This window comes from Mizuhopecten yessoensis, unplaced genomic scaffold, assembly GCF_002113885.1.
Source record: "Mizuhopecten yessoensis strain PY_sf001 unplaced genomic scaffold, ASM211388v2 scaffold4373_2, whole genome shotgun sequence".
NCBI classification, from domain to species: Eukaryota; Metazoa; Mollusca; class Bivalvia; order Pectinida; family Pectinidae; genus Mizuhopecten; species Mizuhopecten yessoensis.
In genome coordinates this window covers 1,022,755-1,041,449 of record NW_018405514.1, presented here as the reverse complement: position 1 = coordinate 1,041,449, position 18,695 = coordinate 1,022,755, and the positions used below count along the sequence as shown (strand labels likewise).

General features: G+C 37.1%; 1 protein-coding gene across 8 annotated transcripts in view; it reads left to right on the top strand.

Moving 5' to 3' along the window:
- Window positions 1–18,695, top strand: part of LOC110448911 (sodium/calcium exchanger 2-like) — a 55,877-nt gene that overhangs the window by 18,899 nt on the left and 18,283 nt on the right. For 3 of the 8 annotated variants that reach the window (XM_021495414.1, XM_021495415.1, XM_021495413.1), the window contains exons 2-4: window positions 7,823–8,537; window positions 12,736–12,753; window positions 15,067–15,228. In XM_021495414.1, the coding sequence (XP_021351089.1) occupies window positions 7,853–8,537; window positions 12,736–12,753; window positions 15,067–15,228 (865 nt within the window). In that variant the 5' untranslated portion in view covers window positions 7,823–7,852. Of the gene's footprint in view, window positions 1–6,787; window positions 6,807–7,159; window positions 7,179–7,822; window positions 8,538–12,735; window positions 12,754–15,066; window positions 15,229–18,695 lie in introns of those variants that run through there. The other 5 variants (XM_021495417.1, XM_021495416.1, XM_021495419.1 and 2 more) reach the window with 5 other exon arrangements.

Sequence of the window (18,695 nt, the reverse complement as noted above, 5' to 3'; positions counted from 1 at the left end):
CTACTGTGTCATTTGAGGATTGTGTATTAGGTTTATTGCTGTTTTGCCAGGTTTTTGCATCGATCTGTGTGTCCCGCCCCATACCTAACGTCGCTACCACATCGCTTCACGCTCAGCCGTGCTCGCTCACCCTTTTATCGCCTGCCATTCACAGAAATATTGAATGATGAAGATATTAGCTATGGTGTGTTCACGGCGCTGGCTTTGGTGACAAAACATGGTTTATAGGTGCAGTGTCCGATACAAAAGTCCTCGCATTATTAGATGTATAAAGTGGTTGGTACTAAATGTAGGTGGTCTGTCTGGTAACCACCTTATATATACTTAATGTGTATTGCGTGTAATTACAGAAAGGCCTGCAATAAATATGAGTATCACGACAATGCATGTTACAAGTTGTCTGGATAAATCCCGCATCTTCTCAGTTGTACTTACCAAATATGACGTCACGCAAAGACGACGTGCCGTAAGTCTTTCACATTACTTTATGCCTCCATTATGATATATTTTTATTGATGCTTTGAAGTGTGTCCATGTTATTGAGACATTTCATTTAACCGTATAGGGGTTACTTTTGACGTTAGTCCCATACACAAATGTTACATTCTGCCGTAACCTAGGTTGTTTCGATAATTTTGCTTATCATGGTTAAAATTCTAAGAAACGGATATTAATAAAACACGAGTTTGAAATATTTGATAGGCATGGGAAAAACACTCTATGGATGAACGTAATATTATTTGACAGCTATGGGAAATAAGTGTCATCTATGTATGTGATATTGCTGACAGTTATGGGAAATGGGGTTTAGTAATGTATGTGATATTGTTGACAGCTATGGGAAATAGGGATCAGTAGTATATGTGATGTTGTCGACAACTATGGGAAATAAGGGTCAGTACTGTATATGATATTGTTGACAGCTATGGGAAATAGGGTTTAGTAATGTATGTGATATTGTCGCCAGCTATGGAAAATGGGGATCAGTAATATATATGATATTGTTGACAGCTATGGGAAATAAGATTCAGTAATGTAAGTGATATTGTTGACAGCTGTAGGAAATACGGTCTAAGGGTTTTGATGACGTTGTTGACAGCTATGGTAACACCTCTTTTGCCGACATTAAGACATGTTGTCCCTAGTCAATTAGTGACGAGGATTAGGAGCCCGGCCCCGACCCGTTACGATGGTAACACCAGTGACAAGGCTGACAACTTTGCCTAGGAGAATGACAATCTGACAGTTGTGACCTAAAACATGATCGATCTACCGAGACGGCCTGGGTCTGGTAGGCAAGCTTGTTAAGAAGCTTTCAAGTTGCAAATGTATTTAAAAACTGTGTGCCTACACCGTGAATAGGACGTCGAAGTGCACTTGATGGTGAGAGGTTTTAAACAATGATAGCTTGAACCTAAAAATAAACACATCCATCGCACATGTACCTCAACCTATGACGTAAGGACAGCTGACAGTTTTGTGATCTCACTGTAGACGTCCTTAGATTATGACTCTTATTTTGATCACATTATTGTGTCACATTGTTGTACACATTGCACTCAACATGTTGTAAACATCGTTCTGTGTATGTTTTTACTGATATCTTTATGAAAGTAAAGTTGCAAAAATCATAGTAAACATTGTTTTCAAAATGTTGTAAGTGTTTTGCCCAACGTGCTGTGAACATAGATCTGAGCATGTCGTTGCTGATATCTTTATAAAAATAACGTTGTAAATATTTTTTCTGAACATATGTCGTTATAAACATTTTTTTAAATGTTCTGATCATTGTTATCAAGGTGCTGTACTAAGTATTCTCAAAATGCACGGTAATAATAACATTGTTCTAAGCATCGTGTCGTGTTGAACATTGTACAACGCAAATCGTGTTCACGTTAGTTTATACTTATTGTCGTCATAAATAGTGTTATGCCATTTTGTGAAGAAGTTTGTTATGAACAGGTTTTTGTAATTTGTTCTCGACATGTGAATATAGTTCTGAGTTGTCTTTTTGAACTTTTTCTACGCATGTCGTTATAAAAACTACTCTGTGCATGTTATGAACATTAGTCTGAATTGTTTTTGGAAAATATTTTTTAACATGTCATTATGAATATTGGTATCATTATGTTGAAAATAATGTACATGTACTGAGTCAGTCGTTTTGCAAACTATTCAAAGCATTTCGTTACAAAAATAGTTTTTAGTATTTTGTGGAAAATATTGTAAGTATGTTATTATGAAGAGCTCTGAAAATGTTGTTGAAAACATTGTTCAATCATTCTTTTGAGCATATAGCCTAGATGTGAAAATTGTTCTCAGCATGTTGTGAAATTGTCGGTTTGTGAACAAATTTGTCTGAGCTTGTCGGAGTAACTGCTGTTTTAAATATACTTTTATTTAGAGAGTTATCAACATAACACGTTGACTATTGTTCTGGATCTGTAAACATAATACGTACATATAATATTACACTGACAAAGCCGATTATCCTCTATCGACAATGAATACTCATTAAACACAAAATCACAGATGTATGGATTTTGTCACTCTTTACAACTAAGTGTTTGTTCCTCTTCGTAACTTACATACCGGCAAAAAAAATCCATAGTCTCACAGCAGACGCCTTTCCATACCAGCATCGATCTGTAGTTCTATTGTCTAAAAACCAAATATGGTTTGGAAACTTTATCATTAATAACAAACATATGCTATCTTTCCTAGACATGTATATATGTTTATTTAGAAATGTCCAGCATCTGCCCTTTTTAAGATTCCAGTTACTGGGGGGCTCCCCACGAGAAGCAAACATGATTTCACACTGGGAGATTTTCCGAAATGATTAGGGAAGCCCTTTTAAGATTCACTGATTCTAAAAAATTTAGGGGTTGTGTAGTATTTTAAATGCATTGTAATGCCCTATGTGTGGTTTGATTCCGTTGTGATGTATTCTGTTTAGGATTCGATTACTAGGCAAATATATATGTAGATTTTCCTATGCGGTTGAAGTTATCGTTTTGCTAAATACCTATGTTTATTTTATTAGGCTATTATTGTGGTTAGTTTACCATATAGTACAATGTGCTTAGGCTATCATTGTTGTTATTATCTGTTTAAAGTTTAAAACGTGTAACAACTTGTGTCTAATTCAGGTCATAATTGTGGTAAATACTTATATTATCATTGTCATAAAGATTTGCTTTAATGATTTAAAGGTGTAATACGTTTGTTAAATTCAGCTTGTGATAGGTTACCAGTTTGATGAATATTTGTGTGTAGGTTATCATTTTGGACCTAGATATAGATCTACATTAGTTCAATTGAGGTTATCATTATGGGAAATATTTGTGGTTAATGATACTAGTATGCTTTCCTTACAATAACAATCCTATTGAGGTTGTTTAACTCTGTTGTAGAAAATTGTATGAGATCCACATGCTTCAGTGGATATGAAAGTATACATAAATAATTCATGCAATTGAAACCTCTCATGGTTTAAATGTGCATACATAGTTAATCATTGATTGCTATAACGATAGTCATCGGCCGGAACTAGGTGAGACACTGAACGCAACACATCTGTGACATCAATTGCCCATCACCCGGGAGTCAATATTCATACTCCAATTGATCAAGAACAAATGTTGTAACATTTGTGGTGAATCAATTTTGTACATGAATGTACCACAAAGCTGCTGATAAAATAAAACCTGGTTATGTTGCTGCTTTGTTTTTCATGAACGACGTTACAAATGGGTTTTGATATAGTTACAAGCAATGGTTGGGGATAAAAAATTCAGGAACACTGAGAAATGTTAGTGCTATTCCAAGTTACAACCAAAACGAAGGACCTTATATCGAAGTAATGGTGTAACTATACTGTCATCTTTTCGAGAGTACAAGGAAGAATGTTTCAGAAAGCGTTTGTTTTACGTCTGTAGATTATTTATCCAGACACTTTGTAAAGTGAACTATATATATATATTATAACATTAAAAGGGAGATTTATTATATATCCCAGCGGAATCCCAGTGATTTACAGTAATTTACAACAGCAATGTATCATCTTGGCCCAGATAGGCAATGTTACTCTTCCTTATTTCCAGCGAATATTTAAAATCAAAATGGTGAACGACAATGCATTTTAATATAATTGTGTTGACATTGAAACCTGACAAATATATAGCAAAGTTAAGTGACTGGAATAAACTTCCATTGTGGTATCGATTTGATGAACAATAAGCGACAAAAATCAAAAGAGTGTGTTGTGAAAGAAGTGTTTAATTGTGATGTGTGAGCCCTTGATAAGCTTCTCGGGAATGGGTTTTCATTCGTAAGAGTGCATAAGGCAATATCGATAAACCAATAACAAATATAGCATAGGTGTGATCGCTGCATTGTTTTAAAAATATAACCTGCGATCGTTTCGATCTTTCTTCGCTAAACAGCCTGACCGTGTACGCTTTGACGATATCGCTGTGGTGTTGATTTGTTTGACTTCAATGCGGTTTGGTTATCGTCCATATTTTTGCGTGCAGCAGTAGCAGCAACACGCTGTTTACTGATATATGATCGGAATGGCCTAACTCGACATGCAGGCGGTCTGTGATACAAGAAAACCACAGACTGCGCCCTAGTCTTTACTGGTATCACACGCATTCGCAGAACTGTAACGTGGCATTGGCGGTAGGATAGATAGATCGTTAAATATGTATCACTCACCTCAATACCTTTTGAATAATTGGTATTGTGAGAGTTATGCGTATAGGAAACACTTTGAAATGCTAATCATTCAGCATATTGCTACTGTATGTCGAATGTTTGATATAATAATATGTTAAGTGCATTTAGTATGTTTAAAAGCATTAATGCAAGATAATACAGGCATAAGCAATTTTGGTCATTAAAACTAGTCAAGTAGGTAAAAAAATTAATGTCGATTTAAACGACTATTGTAAGCAATTTCAATCAGAGGAAGCAAAGTGTCCACAGGGACCTGATAATTTGTTACAGCAATATTTGGACCAAATCCGAGGTGTTCAGAGTAATTGTACATGTTTAATGGATTTAGATAGACTTTCGGTAAAAATGACACCCCAATGGGTAAATATACGAGAAAGTGAAAAGCTGTCGTTGTCGAAATGTCGACCCCAGCTAACTTTCTTGCATAAAAACAACATTTCTAGATGAGGGAATTTTTTCACTTACAAACCTCCTGTTCGCAGGAAAAAATGTATTCTCCTTCCGCGGACATGACCTCTGTTTCCCGCAAAAAAACACGCCATTTCAGAGTTTAAAAACAGTTCGCAGTCATCGATCCACTTTTTGTAAATTAATGAGGCTGACGCCAGGCTCGTACCGAAACGTGCAGTGTTGGTTGGCTGGTAATTTCAGCGAAAAATTGGCTGCGCTTTCAGCCAATCATACCACGGGTCTTGGCGCATGGCTGACGTCAACCTTATTAATATACAAAAAAAGGCTCGATAACTGCGAAAAACTCTGAAATCGCGTGTGTTTTTGGAGGAAACGGAGATCATGTCCGTGGAAGGAGAAAACATTTTACGTGCAAATAGAAGGTTTTTAAAAGAAAAATTATCCATCTGTTCAATGGTACTAAGCATTTTCTCATACATCAGCTAGAAATGTTGTTTTTGATACAAACAAAATAGGTGGGGTCGACTTTTCAACATCAGGAGCTTTCCACCCTTTTCGTATATATAACCATTGGGTGTCATTGTTACCGAAAGTCGATCTAAACCCCTAAAACATGTAAAATTACTCTGAACACCTTAGTTTAGGTCCAAATATAGCTGTAGCAATTATCAGGTCCCTGTGTATGTGTCGTGTCCATTGGTCCCTTAGAGACATCAGTTAAAAACGCCGTGAATCTAAAATGTTTTTCTTTTCAAATTGCAACTATATCATTCAGAAGAATATGTTAAAACGATTTCAAATCGTCTTTTCATAAAAAGAAAGAAAATAGCATAATATACATTCATATTGAATTAAATTTCATCGTCGCCCCTGATCAGTATAATATGTTATTAATTAATGTCTCCTGTTGCAACAGATACAGTACGGGTCCATCTCGCGAGGACCATTCCTTTTTGTGATTGACTCAATTATATATTCAAACATCCAAGTACAACAGGGTATTTACGTGATTAGTGTGTAAATAGGTTTTATGAATGAAAGTTTCCGGGATGTTAACATCCGTCACTAGACTATTCCCTATCATTAGGCAAAGCCCTATATCAGGTAATTGGCTTTTTCCTCAAAAGCCCGTCAAATAATATTGATTCGCACCTGTTGTACCTGTTCTTTTGCAACATAATCTCAATAATTCGAGCTAGAGATAGCCAGGTGTTTGCTAAGCAGCTCAGTTGCTGTCTGCTCGCTGCTTTGTTTTACTGACGTGATAGATCGTTGTTTGATGAAGGTATAAAACATGAGTAAGAAGATGCATCAACGAGTAGACTTGCGCATTAGTTCACTGTGGATAAGCTGTGGGATTACTCGTAAATAATATTATTAACTTGGGCGAGGCTAAATAAACATGTGAAGATTTTAATCATCTTAAAATATTTACGCTTAAATGCACATTATACTTACATTAAATAATGCATTCTTTATATGTAATGAAAATATATTAAGTACAACTCCCATCTGTGTTTGTATTGATAGCTATTTCATTGAACCTTCCATGGTTGTTATGTAACATTCCTGAATTATAAGAGTATACCCGAGACCGCTCGACCCAGACCTAAATTATGGTTCTGTATGTACACAATGGTACGTCATTCCAGGTGGGTATGTGCAGAGGGTACTAAGCCATCTAGAAATAACAATACATAGCTTAGTACGTGTACATACATAACCCTGAATTGTGTAACATTATCATTGCGAACCTTGACTGAAAATCATATATATAATACACTAAAGAAGGTTTATAAAATCACTTCTAATCAGTACTTAATTGATTTGATAATTTCAATGTGGGAAGTGACATGACGCAAGTTGTGTGAAATAGATTATCAGACATGGCTTAAGATTGATACTCTATCTCAAACAAACTTACTCTATTAAAATGAATTATATCGTGAACAATCAATAGATTCTGGACAGGAACCATCAGTTAATATAGCATACAACGTATCTTACAAGTATCACTTGATTTGGTAAGTTGTTAGTTTTCGCTTAAACACAACCATTTTGATTATCGTTGAGACAGATATAAATGTAGCATGTATTGTTCTTGCAGTAAATACGAATGATCACGGAAAATATTAATTAAGTTATCGAAAATAATAGAGTGATATAATTGTGATATACAGTATCAGGCAGAGATCAGTTTGCATAAGACAGTATCAGGACCAGACATTTTAGGAATGTTTGCGGCACTTCGCGCTGTTCTGATAAGTCGAGTAATTCGTGGTATATTGTACCTGAATGTATGACTGTTTGAAGTTAGCCAACCGCGTACCTGTTTATTCTTTGGAACGGTAACTTCTTAGAAATATAGTTACTGAGTAATATTGCAACAACCCAAATCACAAATAACAAGCTCCTCCAAGTCATTGTTTTGCAGATGTCACAACTGTTCGCGTCTGTCCAGTGTCTATCAAGTTGGATAAAATTCGTCACAGAAAGTTCTCTTGGGAAACGGGTGGGGACATATCTTTCATTTCTCCTATACCACTGACAATGCCGCGGTCCGACGAGAACGCCGCAGTTTGATCTATATTTTTGTCAATCTGTAGCGCAATAAGTGAAAATAGAAACTAAATATTTACTTACGTTGTGTTCTTTATTTTTATTTTAGATATGACGAAAAGTCACTAAGGAAATAATAATGAACTCTACGATAGACCTGAATACATACGAGTGTTCCGGGGAAGGGTTGATACTTCCGGCGATCAACGAGTACACATGGAGCATCGGTGCACGTGCATTTCTGTACCTTCTTGGTATGTTATGGTGTTTTCTAGGAATAGCCATTGTAGCAGATACCTTTATGTGTGGCATAGAAAAAATCACCAGTAAAACTCGTGTAATCCAGATCCCCGACCCAGACAGTAAGGGAGGTGTCCGGGAGGTGGAAGTCAAAGTATGGAATGACACGGTGGCCAACCTAAGTCTTATGGCATTCGGCACCAGTGCTCCAGAGATTCTGTTGTCAGTGATAGAAATCTGTGGGAAAGGCTTCAAGGCAGGAGAACTTGGACCCGGTACTATTGTGGGATCTGCTGCATTTAATCTGTTTGCCATTACTGCAATGTGTATAGTGAGTATTCCAAACGGACAAGTACGCAGGATCAGCAATATGGGTGTTTACGCAGTGACCACGTCTTTCAGCATGTTCGCGTACCTGTGGATGATTGTGGTTCTCATGTTTAGCAGCCCCGGAGAAGTTGAACTATGGGAAGCTATCCTCACATTCCTCATGTTCCCAACGCTCATTCTTGTGTCCTTCGCCGTCGACAAGGGTTGCTGGTGCAGGAAGAACAAGACTTCTTCTGAGGTGGAAATCGGCATAGGTAAGTTGTTATTCTCTCAGCGAATACAAATTTCTTAAATTGCTATTGTGACTTTGAGATTTTTATTTTTATGGTCGGGGCGAAATGCGTGAGATGTTGTATTGCCAAAAAGTTGGCACCCGCCAACAAACTAGTCTCTGCTATCGTAGGGAAACACCATCTTTATTAAGATAAACTCTACATTGTCGCGCCGATGTCAGGATAGAATATAGCTAACATAAATATGTATAACAATTTTCGTGGATATAGCAAATCTACAATTAATATATCTTGTTAAATATCGTAGCAAACTACAAAACTAAATTTAATTTAATACCAAAGCGAATCTACAAAATATTTCTAGTTGAATGCCACGGCAAATCTATAAGACAAAATGAATTTTAAAAAGTACCGAAAAACAAATAGAGAAATAAATAAATGTAGTTAAACATTACAGTATAACAATGCATCAGAATAAATCTAGTAGAATGTCATGACGACGATTGAAAAATTAGTTTAATGCCGTAGTAAATCGACATAAATAGTATAGATACACATGTTCAAAAATGAGTATAGCAGGATGCTGTAGTAAATGTAAATAAATATCACAGGAATCCAACAAAATGAATCTAGCGGAATACCATTACTAATGTAATAAATAAATCTAGCCGAATACCATTACTTAGAAAATATATCTAAATGTTATAGTGAGTCTACGTTTCAGTAACAAGTCCGTAACACGTACATTCTGTACCAGGGTTGGTCTTCTCTGATGCACGGAGTAATGGAAGGGGTTCCTTCGACAGATTATCGTGTCATAAAGCACTTCACAAAATCGCGTTACAAACAAATTTGCACATTTCATGCAAACAATCATTTAGAGGCACATATTTAAATTTGCTTGTATCTGCAATGATTATTCACGATTCTTTCAGATGTAAAACGTGACTAACAAATTGCATCAATTCGGTTTTTAAAAAATCTGTATCAGCCCCATCGATTCCTCCGATTCTAGTTGAAATACACGATCGATGTTGTCAGGAGCTAAATACATGTTCTTGTTTAAACAGACAGTCAAACAGACATTATTTTTTAGCTACGCGTACACTTACAATAGGCGCTCTGTATATCATGGACCAGATACACCCGTGTACTCAGCGCTATGTTTCACATTGGCCAGATGCATTCCTATTCTAGGCTAACTTCTTTTCAAATAAGCTAGATACGTTTGTATACCAGGCTCTCTGTATCACAAAGCAAGATACATTTTTAAATCGCGCAACATTAACTGAAGTGTAGGATCAGTGCATGTATACTTTTAAAAGGGGACGACCTATATGTAGTCATCAAGAGCCTTTGCTATTCAGATCGCTTTGATAGATATCCTTCTGCATCGTTCACACTAAGAAGCTGAATTCGATATTGTACTAAAAGTTGTTCTTCCAATAAGAAACCTTTCTAGAGGTTGAGAACTGCGATTGCCCAGGATCTGCTGGGCGTGTAGAAGTTACCCTAGATCGGTCTAGGGTACCTGTCCGCCAACGCTGTATCGATTCCAGTCTCGTTATAGGCTATTTCCAAAGGCGTTGATCGCCATTTATAATTTATTAAATACGAGGTTCCCTCCAGACTCTTACACCTTTATATCAGCTCCTTTGTTAAGTAGACAGTCATTATCAGATAAGACAAGTCTTAACGTCAAAGTTCGCAGACGATGGGTAGTATGTATACGAAGAACACAATGTTCTGCAAATCTCGCTGCAGAAACCTTCTGTTTTTCGTAACAGGATGAAAATCGACATCTGACTTGGTAAGTGCTCTTGAACTCCGCATTTTTTCAGTATTTGAATTTTTCCCAGTTTTTGAAAAGGGTTACTTCAAAACGGAGAAAACGACACACTTCATGGTCCAACTTTAAATGTTTACCACAAATTGAACCAAATTAGTGCCTTTTCTCTCTCAAATTGGTCGATGTTTGTGATATTGCTCTTTAAAGGTAGATAATTTGGTATGTGTGAGTGTTTAGGGCGAGATAGTAGTTTCGTAACAAAAAGAAATCTATTTATCACGCCTTTTGTTTTTTTTCTGGGGAAAATAACACCGGAAGCAGTCGGTACCCCTTATAACGAAAATATCAAACACATCGAGTATTGAAGTATTTATAGGAGCTCCGGTCAAATAAACAACGTTCTTAGTTAAATGAGAATGATTAGGCCTTTTCTAATTAAAATGATCGCGCTTGCAATTCGAAACACCTCCTTCGACTGAATACAGCACAGATGATCATATGAGTTTTCGATTTACATCATATATTTCTAAATCATATGGCATTACTAACACCTTGGAATATTTTACGAACAATATAAAGGCAACTGTCAATCATGGGTTTTGGTCACCTATCTACCTACCTATCTACCTACCAGTTCGTCGTACTTTAACTAAAATACCTTTTGTTTATAGAGCAAGATCACAGATTTCGATCATGTTTGGTCAAGCGAAATGAAGAAAACAATGAAAAACTGGATCAAGCTAGAGGCTTGCATTTAAAGTTGAATAATTTACAGTGTAAGGCGATTATGTTCACCTTTGTTGAATTGCTGGAAGAAAATGCAACGTTCAAGAGTAACGAGCATATCAGGCGACCACTTCACCTTTACTGAACAGGAAGGTTTGGCAGAATGACCACGTTTTTCGAAACATGCAGATATCTTTCCTGGTCAGATACAGTAGCGTGTAATGTACCTTAGCGCTAATGTAATCTGTCATGGTCGAGTTTTCATTTTTTCACTGGAGGCAGTGTTGGTCTGCATTCCGGGCAAGCTATATTGTGTGGTCAAACATCAGCAGTTAACGAGTCGAGTTGCTATTTCTCGGGTTGCTTTGATTGACTGACAACCGTTTAAGTATGTTATGTTCCTGCCTAATTCCTTTACATCGTCTAATCACTACACAACCAGTCAGAGTTGTTCTTTAAGACATTCGCAGGTTCGTGCACAATTGAATTCGTCCATTATATTGTCTAGAGCGTAGTTGAACTGGATTAACAGTATGAGTGCATATCCATACGACATGGTTGTATGTGAGAGTAGTATAGTTGTATACTTTATAACCTCTATAAAGTTTAGCTGTAAACATAAGTGCAACAGGGGGGTGTATCCATGCAATATAATTCTATAATACATATCGCGCAGTATTGTTATACAGCCATGCAGGATGGTTAAATATGACTGCAGTATGGCTATATTTCCACCCAAGACCACAGTATTGTTGTTTTTAGAGTCGTATATATGACTACATTGATTTATATACTGATGCAGTATGATTATATATTAGTGCAGAGGGGTTATATTTCCGAACAGCATTATCAAATATCCTTGTAAAGTAAAAACTATTTCGGTTTAGAACAGTCTGCAGGGAACGTGACGAGTGCGCCGGCTGCAAGTGTACTGGGTCGTCGAGAAAAAATTGTATCATATGAATATCGATTTTAAGAAACAAAGGAATTATTTTTTATTTTTCCAAAGTCCTGTCATCGTTCACGCATCTGATTGAACTACATTATTAAAGGAGTCATGTAGTACAGGCGAGTTGGTACTGTACATTTGTATAAAAGACTAGTTATATATGACTGCCTGGAGACCGCGGTACATTTTATACGCTTCTGTCTAAAATGTAATCCGAACGGCTTAATGCGATCGGATATACATGTTCCTACAAGTACCTACGTAACGTTCGTTAAACCCGCGTTGTGTCAAAATATTCTAATCAGTTGATTGGGTTTATTGTACTCATATTTGTAAGTTACAAATAACATTCACACTGCAAAAAAGCTTGACACGGATCCGTGTTACTTAACGCAAAAATAAAACTCCGACACTCCAACTTCGACTTAAGAAAACAGAATCAAATTAATTAAAATTAATCTTTTAATACACGATAATGAAATGGCGTCTTACATATTACTATAGATGTTTGTACTTACAGATAATAACTTCGTAAAATAAAACAAAGACCGAACTGGCTTACATACCATTAACAGTGTGGTCGTTCTCACCACTGAAACAAACGTAAATAATAATATAGTTGTAAAGGACATATATAAATAAGGGATATACATGTTGTGAGTATTTCTGGTTTTGATTGTCATCACCGCGATGGCAGCGGGGGATTTAAAAGCATGTTTTATTGGTGTTTTTTTCTACCTTTGCTTTAATTGCAGGCTATAAGGAAAACCGAGGTAAGCCGTTATAGATCCCTGCTTTGTGTGTCCTACATACTCCACCCGCTAACTACATACCCGCATTGATTGGCCTGAAGCTCACGTCCCGCCAAACATAGGACACACACGTCATCCTCAGTTCTATTAATATTACATGTTGATTTGAGATGTGTTGTGACAACACGGCGTTACCTAGTAGTCGTTTTCGTTACATTTGATCGCATCCCACTCCATAGCATCACTTCTCACTTACATAGGGTGTATTTATCACTCGAGGAAAATACTTGTTATTGAAAAGGGAAGAATTATGATGGAGCTATCAGCACCAGAGCGAATCTAAACCCTGTCGTTTTCTGAGCAGATTAATGTTTTGTACCATGTCTATGTAAAAAGGACAAGACGTGCACATACTGAACAATTAACACTCGGAGCTCTACTGAAAACCTGGAAACATCAGTAAACCTTCAAACAGAATATAACCGAAAAAAAACCCAGTAAAATAACCCAGAAGACTACCGAACATATAGTATTACATGAAATATTAGTTAAATACCAACCACGTAAATTATTCAAATTTACACTCGGAGCTTTACTGAAAACCTGGAAACATCAGTAAACCTTCAAACAGAGCATAACCGAAAAAAACAGTAAAATAACCCAGAAAACTACCGAATATATAGTATTACATGAAATATTAGTTAAATACCAACCACGTAAATTATTCCAATTTACACTCGGAGCTTTCGGAAAACCTGGAAACATCAGTAAACCTTCAAACAGAGCATAACCGGGGAAAAAAACAGTAAAATAACCCAGAAAACTACCGAACATATAGTATTACATGAGATATTAGTTAAATACCAACCACGTAATATTACACACATGTTAAGTTCTTGATTTGCTGAAGTTTTGCAACTTATGGCAATTACAGATAAGACAAAGACACTCACATAGACACATTCACACTGACTCGCACATCATCACCATCATCATCACCATCACCATAGTATCATCAGCATCATAACTACCAAACAAACAGCATAACATGAAACGTCAGTTAACTACCAAACAAATTCCAAACACACAGCATTACAAGAAACGTCAGTTAAATACCATACACACAGAATTATGTGAAATATCAGTTAAATACCATACACACAGAATTACGTGAAACATCAGTTAAATACCATACACACAGAATTACGTGAAATATCAGTTAACTACAAAACACACAGAATTACGTGAATCATCAGTTACAATGTAGCTACCAAACACACAGCATCACCGGAAGCTTCAGTAAAGAACCAAATACACATCAAGTAAGCCATCAAGTAATACCTACCTTGGTATCAGGACACAACAACTTAACAGTTTTAATAACGACCCACCAAGCTTATACAAATTAACAAAATCATTTAAACAGTGTTATTATTAACTGCATTGTTATCATTAAAAACAGTGCTGTCGTTTAATTGTTTTGGCTATAAATTCACACCAAATGCGATGGTACCGACCTCGTCCTTGTGAGATATTGTTACATATTTCTAGATCACTTACAGACAGTGGCAGATTTCTCAATTCCTGTTTCGTACTGTCGTGTTTCTTTTCTACATCCGCTCCAGGGAGACGTTAAGTCGTAATTACCTCTCGACCGTGGCTGTACAGATGAATTGGTAGAACGAATTGTTTCGTTTCTGTCTATCTAAGTAGGACGGATGGTTAACTTTTTCCTTGACCTTTGTCTGTATAACTAGTTCATATCACCCTTGATCAACCTCTTTAGACCTTGGTTTGGCGAATGGTTCAATCTCTCTTGTTACATATGTACCTATGTAGGATATATTTAACCTCTGTTGACTTTTTAAGACTAACTAACTTCATGATCTTCACGATCTTGTCTTGTCTATCGGAACCTGGTAGGACTGTTGGTTTATTAAGACCAGACTAGATTATATATGTCGACTTTGTTTAATCCCTCCATGATCTGGTCGGCCTAATAATTTTGATTTCTCTCAATCTCGAGAGGGGCAGACTTGTCTATAATTCTCAACCATGTTAAACCTCTCTTCTACTTGGTTGAATTGTAGATTACTAAATCTCGATCTTTGTAAAACGGACGCTTACTGTCAGTATGCTATGGTTTGTGTGAAGTGTGATATGTGTGCCGTGACCCTTATGATTTTTTTGCGTAGAAAGCCTCGTAGAAATTCAAACATTTCTTTCATTGGTTTCCGTTTTGGTTGTTTAGCGTTTCATTGGAATGTGATTTACCTTGTTTTCAATGCTTTAGATTTACAAAAAGTACAATCGGTTAGTTTGATTTGTTTTCAGTTTTAGCTCCACCCAGACCAGGTCACTTCTCACCATCCCTGACCTTCCAATGTCTCGCTCTCTTGGATCAAGTTACGCTACCACTGTTTCCCGCGAACTGGAGGCCCTCTAACAACGGCTTCAGCGGGGTTTCAGCACAGCTTTACAAGACCCGCTCCACGTGTAATGGGCTTGTCGTGGTTTTGTGAGCGATTTGCTTGAAAAAATGTTGCATGACGTAAAATCTCTTCTTTTTTCAGGAGCTGAATTAGGAAATGGCGTGAAGATTCCCCTCAAGCTTTTTACGAAATATATTTCAGGGGTAATGGGACGTCGAAATCAAGCCATATCAAATTTAATCAATTCAGTCTGCTGATGGTTTTGATGAAGATAGAACGAGGAAAATCGACATCACGTGAAGTGTGAATACAGAAAGATGCCTGTAATCCATGATATTGGCACTGATTATTTTTCAGAGATAAAAACGAACAAATACCATGGGCTAATATGTAGGAAAAACGTGAAAGGCATGCTTTCCAAATGAAATCTCACATATACATATTTGTACTTACCCCGACAGACACCTGAGCACTGCTTTCACACTATTATTGGCATGCCGCGCATGGGACCGAGCGCTCGTTTATGGGTCTGTTAAAAAAGATGGCGACACCATATCTTATAATAGATTACACTCATTGACGGACTGACTTTGTGCCTCATGCTAGACAACTCATTTTTGGAGGAGTTAATGTATCTTATGATGGCCGGCTTTTATCGGAACCAAAGTCAGACCACGCTTGTGTCTGTAACAATGGACTGCTGAGCGTACAAACAGACACTGTATGCTGTCTTGTGACGTGGCCATTATTAAGACAAAAGGATTTAAAAGTGCTTTCATGTCATTTATTGATTCAAAAACCAAATAAAGAAGTAAAGCCGTAAAGTTATTTTCGGTACACGAGAAGTACGTGGATACTTTGACATTAGCGGTCTACTTTCTAAGGGACACAGATGTAAATGTCAATATATACAGCAGACAGACCGATTATACATACATCAGTCACTCCATAACCTGTGTCCTTCAAATAGCGACGAAGGTCGTACTATCGCGCCCATTTTGGGCAGCCGTGGAGGAGATCGTAGTAGATGTCTATGACATGTTCCTGACAGACTCTTTACCAATAGCACAGAGACGTTTAAGTATATACGCTCTGAGTAGAGTCGGCCCAGCTGTTTACGACAATTTCCGAGTCGACGTGTACGATGCGTTCTTCATTTCTCTGATCAATGCTAACGACATGTTCCAACACCTACCCAAAAATAAACTTAGAAGGTTTCACAATTGACTAATTTACTGTGCATTGCTTTGAATATTTTGTCTTCCCATCTGCTGTGGTTTTAAATGTAATTTAGCCATAGCACTTTACCGATTTCTTTCTATAAGAAGGGCGCAAAACTAATTTCGCATTTGATTATTTATTATTTTAATCCTACTATTATCTTAATCTTATCGCTCTCTTTACTATGTTCGGATCATACTCTATATTCATTTGGACTGGATTACCTGTCTTAGTACCATTTCTATCCGCTAGACTGCGCTCTTTGATACTTTGTATTTTTGAAACGAAGCCTAGTGGAAAGTTAAAACCCCACAACAGGCCAACCAGTCTTTATTGTTTTGGTCAATGTCAAAGTTGTGTTCCGAACAAAATCTAAATTAATTTGATTGATATCTGCGTCATGTTCCGAACAGACTGTACTGAAGCTCCGAGATATGATCAATTCCCACCTCACGGCAAATGTTGTATCCCCGTTAAATGTTGCTGCCAATGATGACAACTAAGGTGCAAATTGATGGACATGGCTCCTCGTGGACCCGTCAGTTTACAACTATATCTCCAATGTTCATTGACGCATGTCTTACGAGTCCTACTGTAAGCTATAAAACCTATGTTAGTGGACCCGGACTGTAACAATCCTATTTTTTTCTATTTACGTAATTACTGTTCACGAACTTATTGGACATCTCATTTTAATTTTGAAGAGCCTGTATGTTATTTACCTTCATAGCCATTAAGACACCCTTATGCCAATCTAGATGGCGTCTGCCCTGTTTATACCCCTCTGCACTGAAAATTGTGATTGGCTCTAACGTATCTGGCACTTGCAGCGCATGAAGGCTTCCTAATCTACTAATCAATGGACCATACAAACAATAGATGACACATGAGTCAGTACGACGACATTTTTCAGCTACTCAATCACGGCTAATAATTGACAGTCAAAATGTTGTTTATTATAATTATCTGAACAATTTCCTAAATTAGAGAACCATCAACGAAATTGCTCAACATTTTTCAACAGCGTCCAGATCATGACGGTGTTGTTAACAACCAGTTGGTGTTTGTTACGTTCAAACATGGTGGGTAAGCTTTTATATTATTTATTAAAACACGACTTCATGGAAACACTTAATGTAATCATAACATTGCGGTTTCTGTTGACGCCGTTGTCGTCAGCTTACAGCAACATAAGGTACAGACAGAGTTATATATGTGTGTAGATATTCCAGGCGAATTCTGGTACAAACACGTGACAGGAACCTTGGAAACGTTGGAGTTTAAACATGTAATATGGTGATATGTTAATGTATTCCCATCAATAGTTATAACTGACCTACAGATTAAGATCAAACAATGGGAGAGATTGATAGTCAATAAGTTTGGACTACAGTTAGAAAGGTAGACGACGTGCCGATACTGTATTGATAAAACAAAAGCTACACTATATGATCATCAGTGCTGCCGCATTAGATTACATGCTTAATCAGCATGGTGAATTGAGTGGATTCCATACAGGTTTATACTTTTATATTTCTCTTTGTAAAAGGATAAACAAAGGCATCATGGGACTGTCTTTATCGTCGGGAGCAGCATCCACTACATTACTTCCGGTGAATGCCACCACTGGTCTGTAACCCATCCCTCGCCCAATTTCAACAGCATGCTGAGATGTGTTGCGCTGCAACTAGGTTTTATGTATTCAATGTACCTTCCTTTCTAGTTGCATTCCGTGCGTGCGTGAACACGAACCGCACACCCAATCACCAGCGTTTGACCCTGTTCAGAGCTCAAATAATTCACTCAGAAAGTACTATGGGCAAGTGTTTTCACTCTTTATAACCTTGATTATCTGGGTCGGATTCCATTTGAAAATAAAAACCATCTGGATATAATTACACGAACAACTGGTATTCAGTAGGAATCTATAATGTAGACGTGGCAGTTATTAGAATATTTCATCGTTAATATAACAGGTTGACGACTACATATTATATGTCACATATTGTCTACATTCATCCTAAAAAATCCATATATAAGTATTGATTAATGAGTTCCATAGTTTCCATACACTACTGATTATATATATAAAATACGATACCAGCAAATAATATAACAGTCATCAATGATTGTCAACAACGCGTCGTATCCGTTTGTCGATACATTTCTCCTCTTCAAACAAATGGATTATTGAATGTGTCTATATATTTAGACTCTGTCCAACTATGATGCTGGTACTCTTCCTCTCTCGACTAACCGGATGCTGCCACTCTTCCTGTCTCCCATGACCGGATACTGGTACCCCGCCCC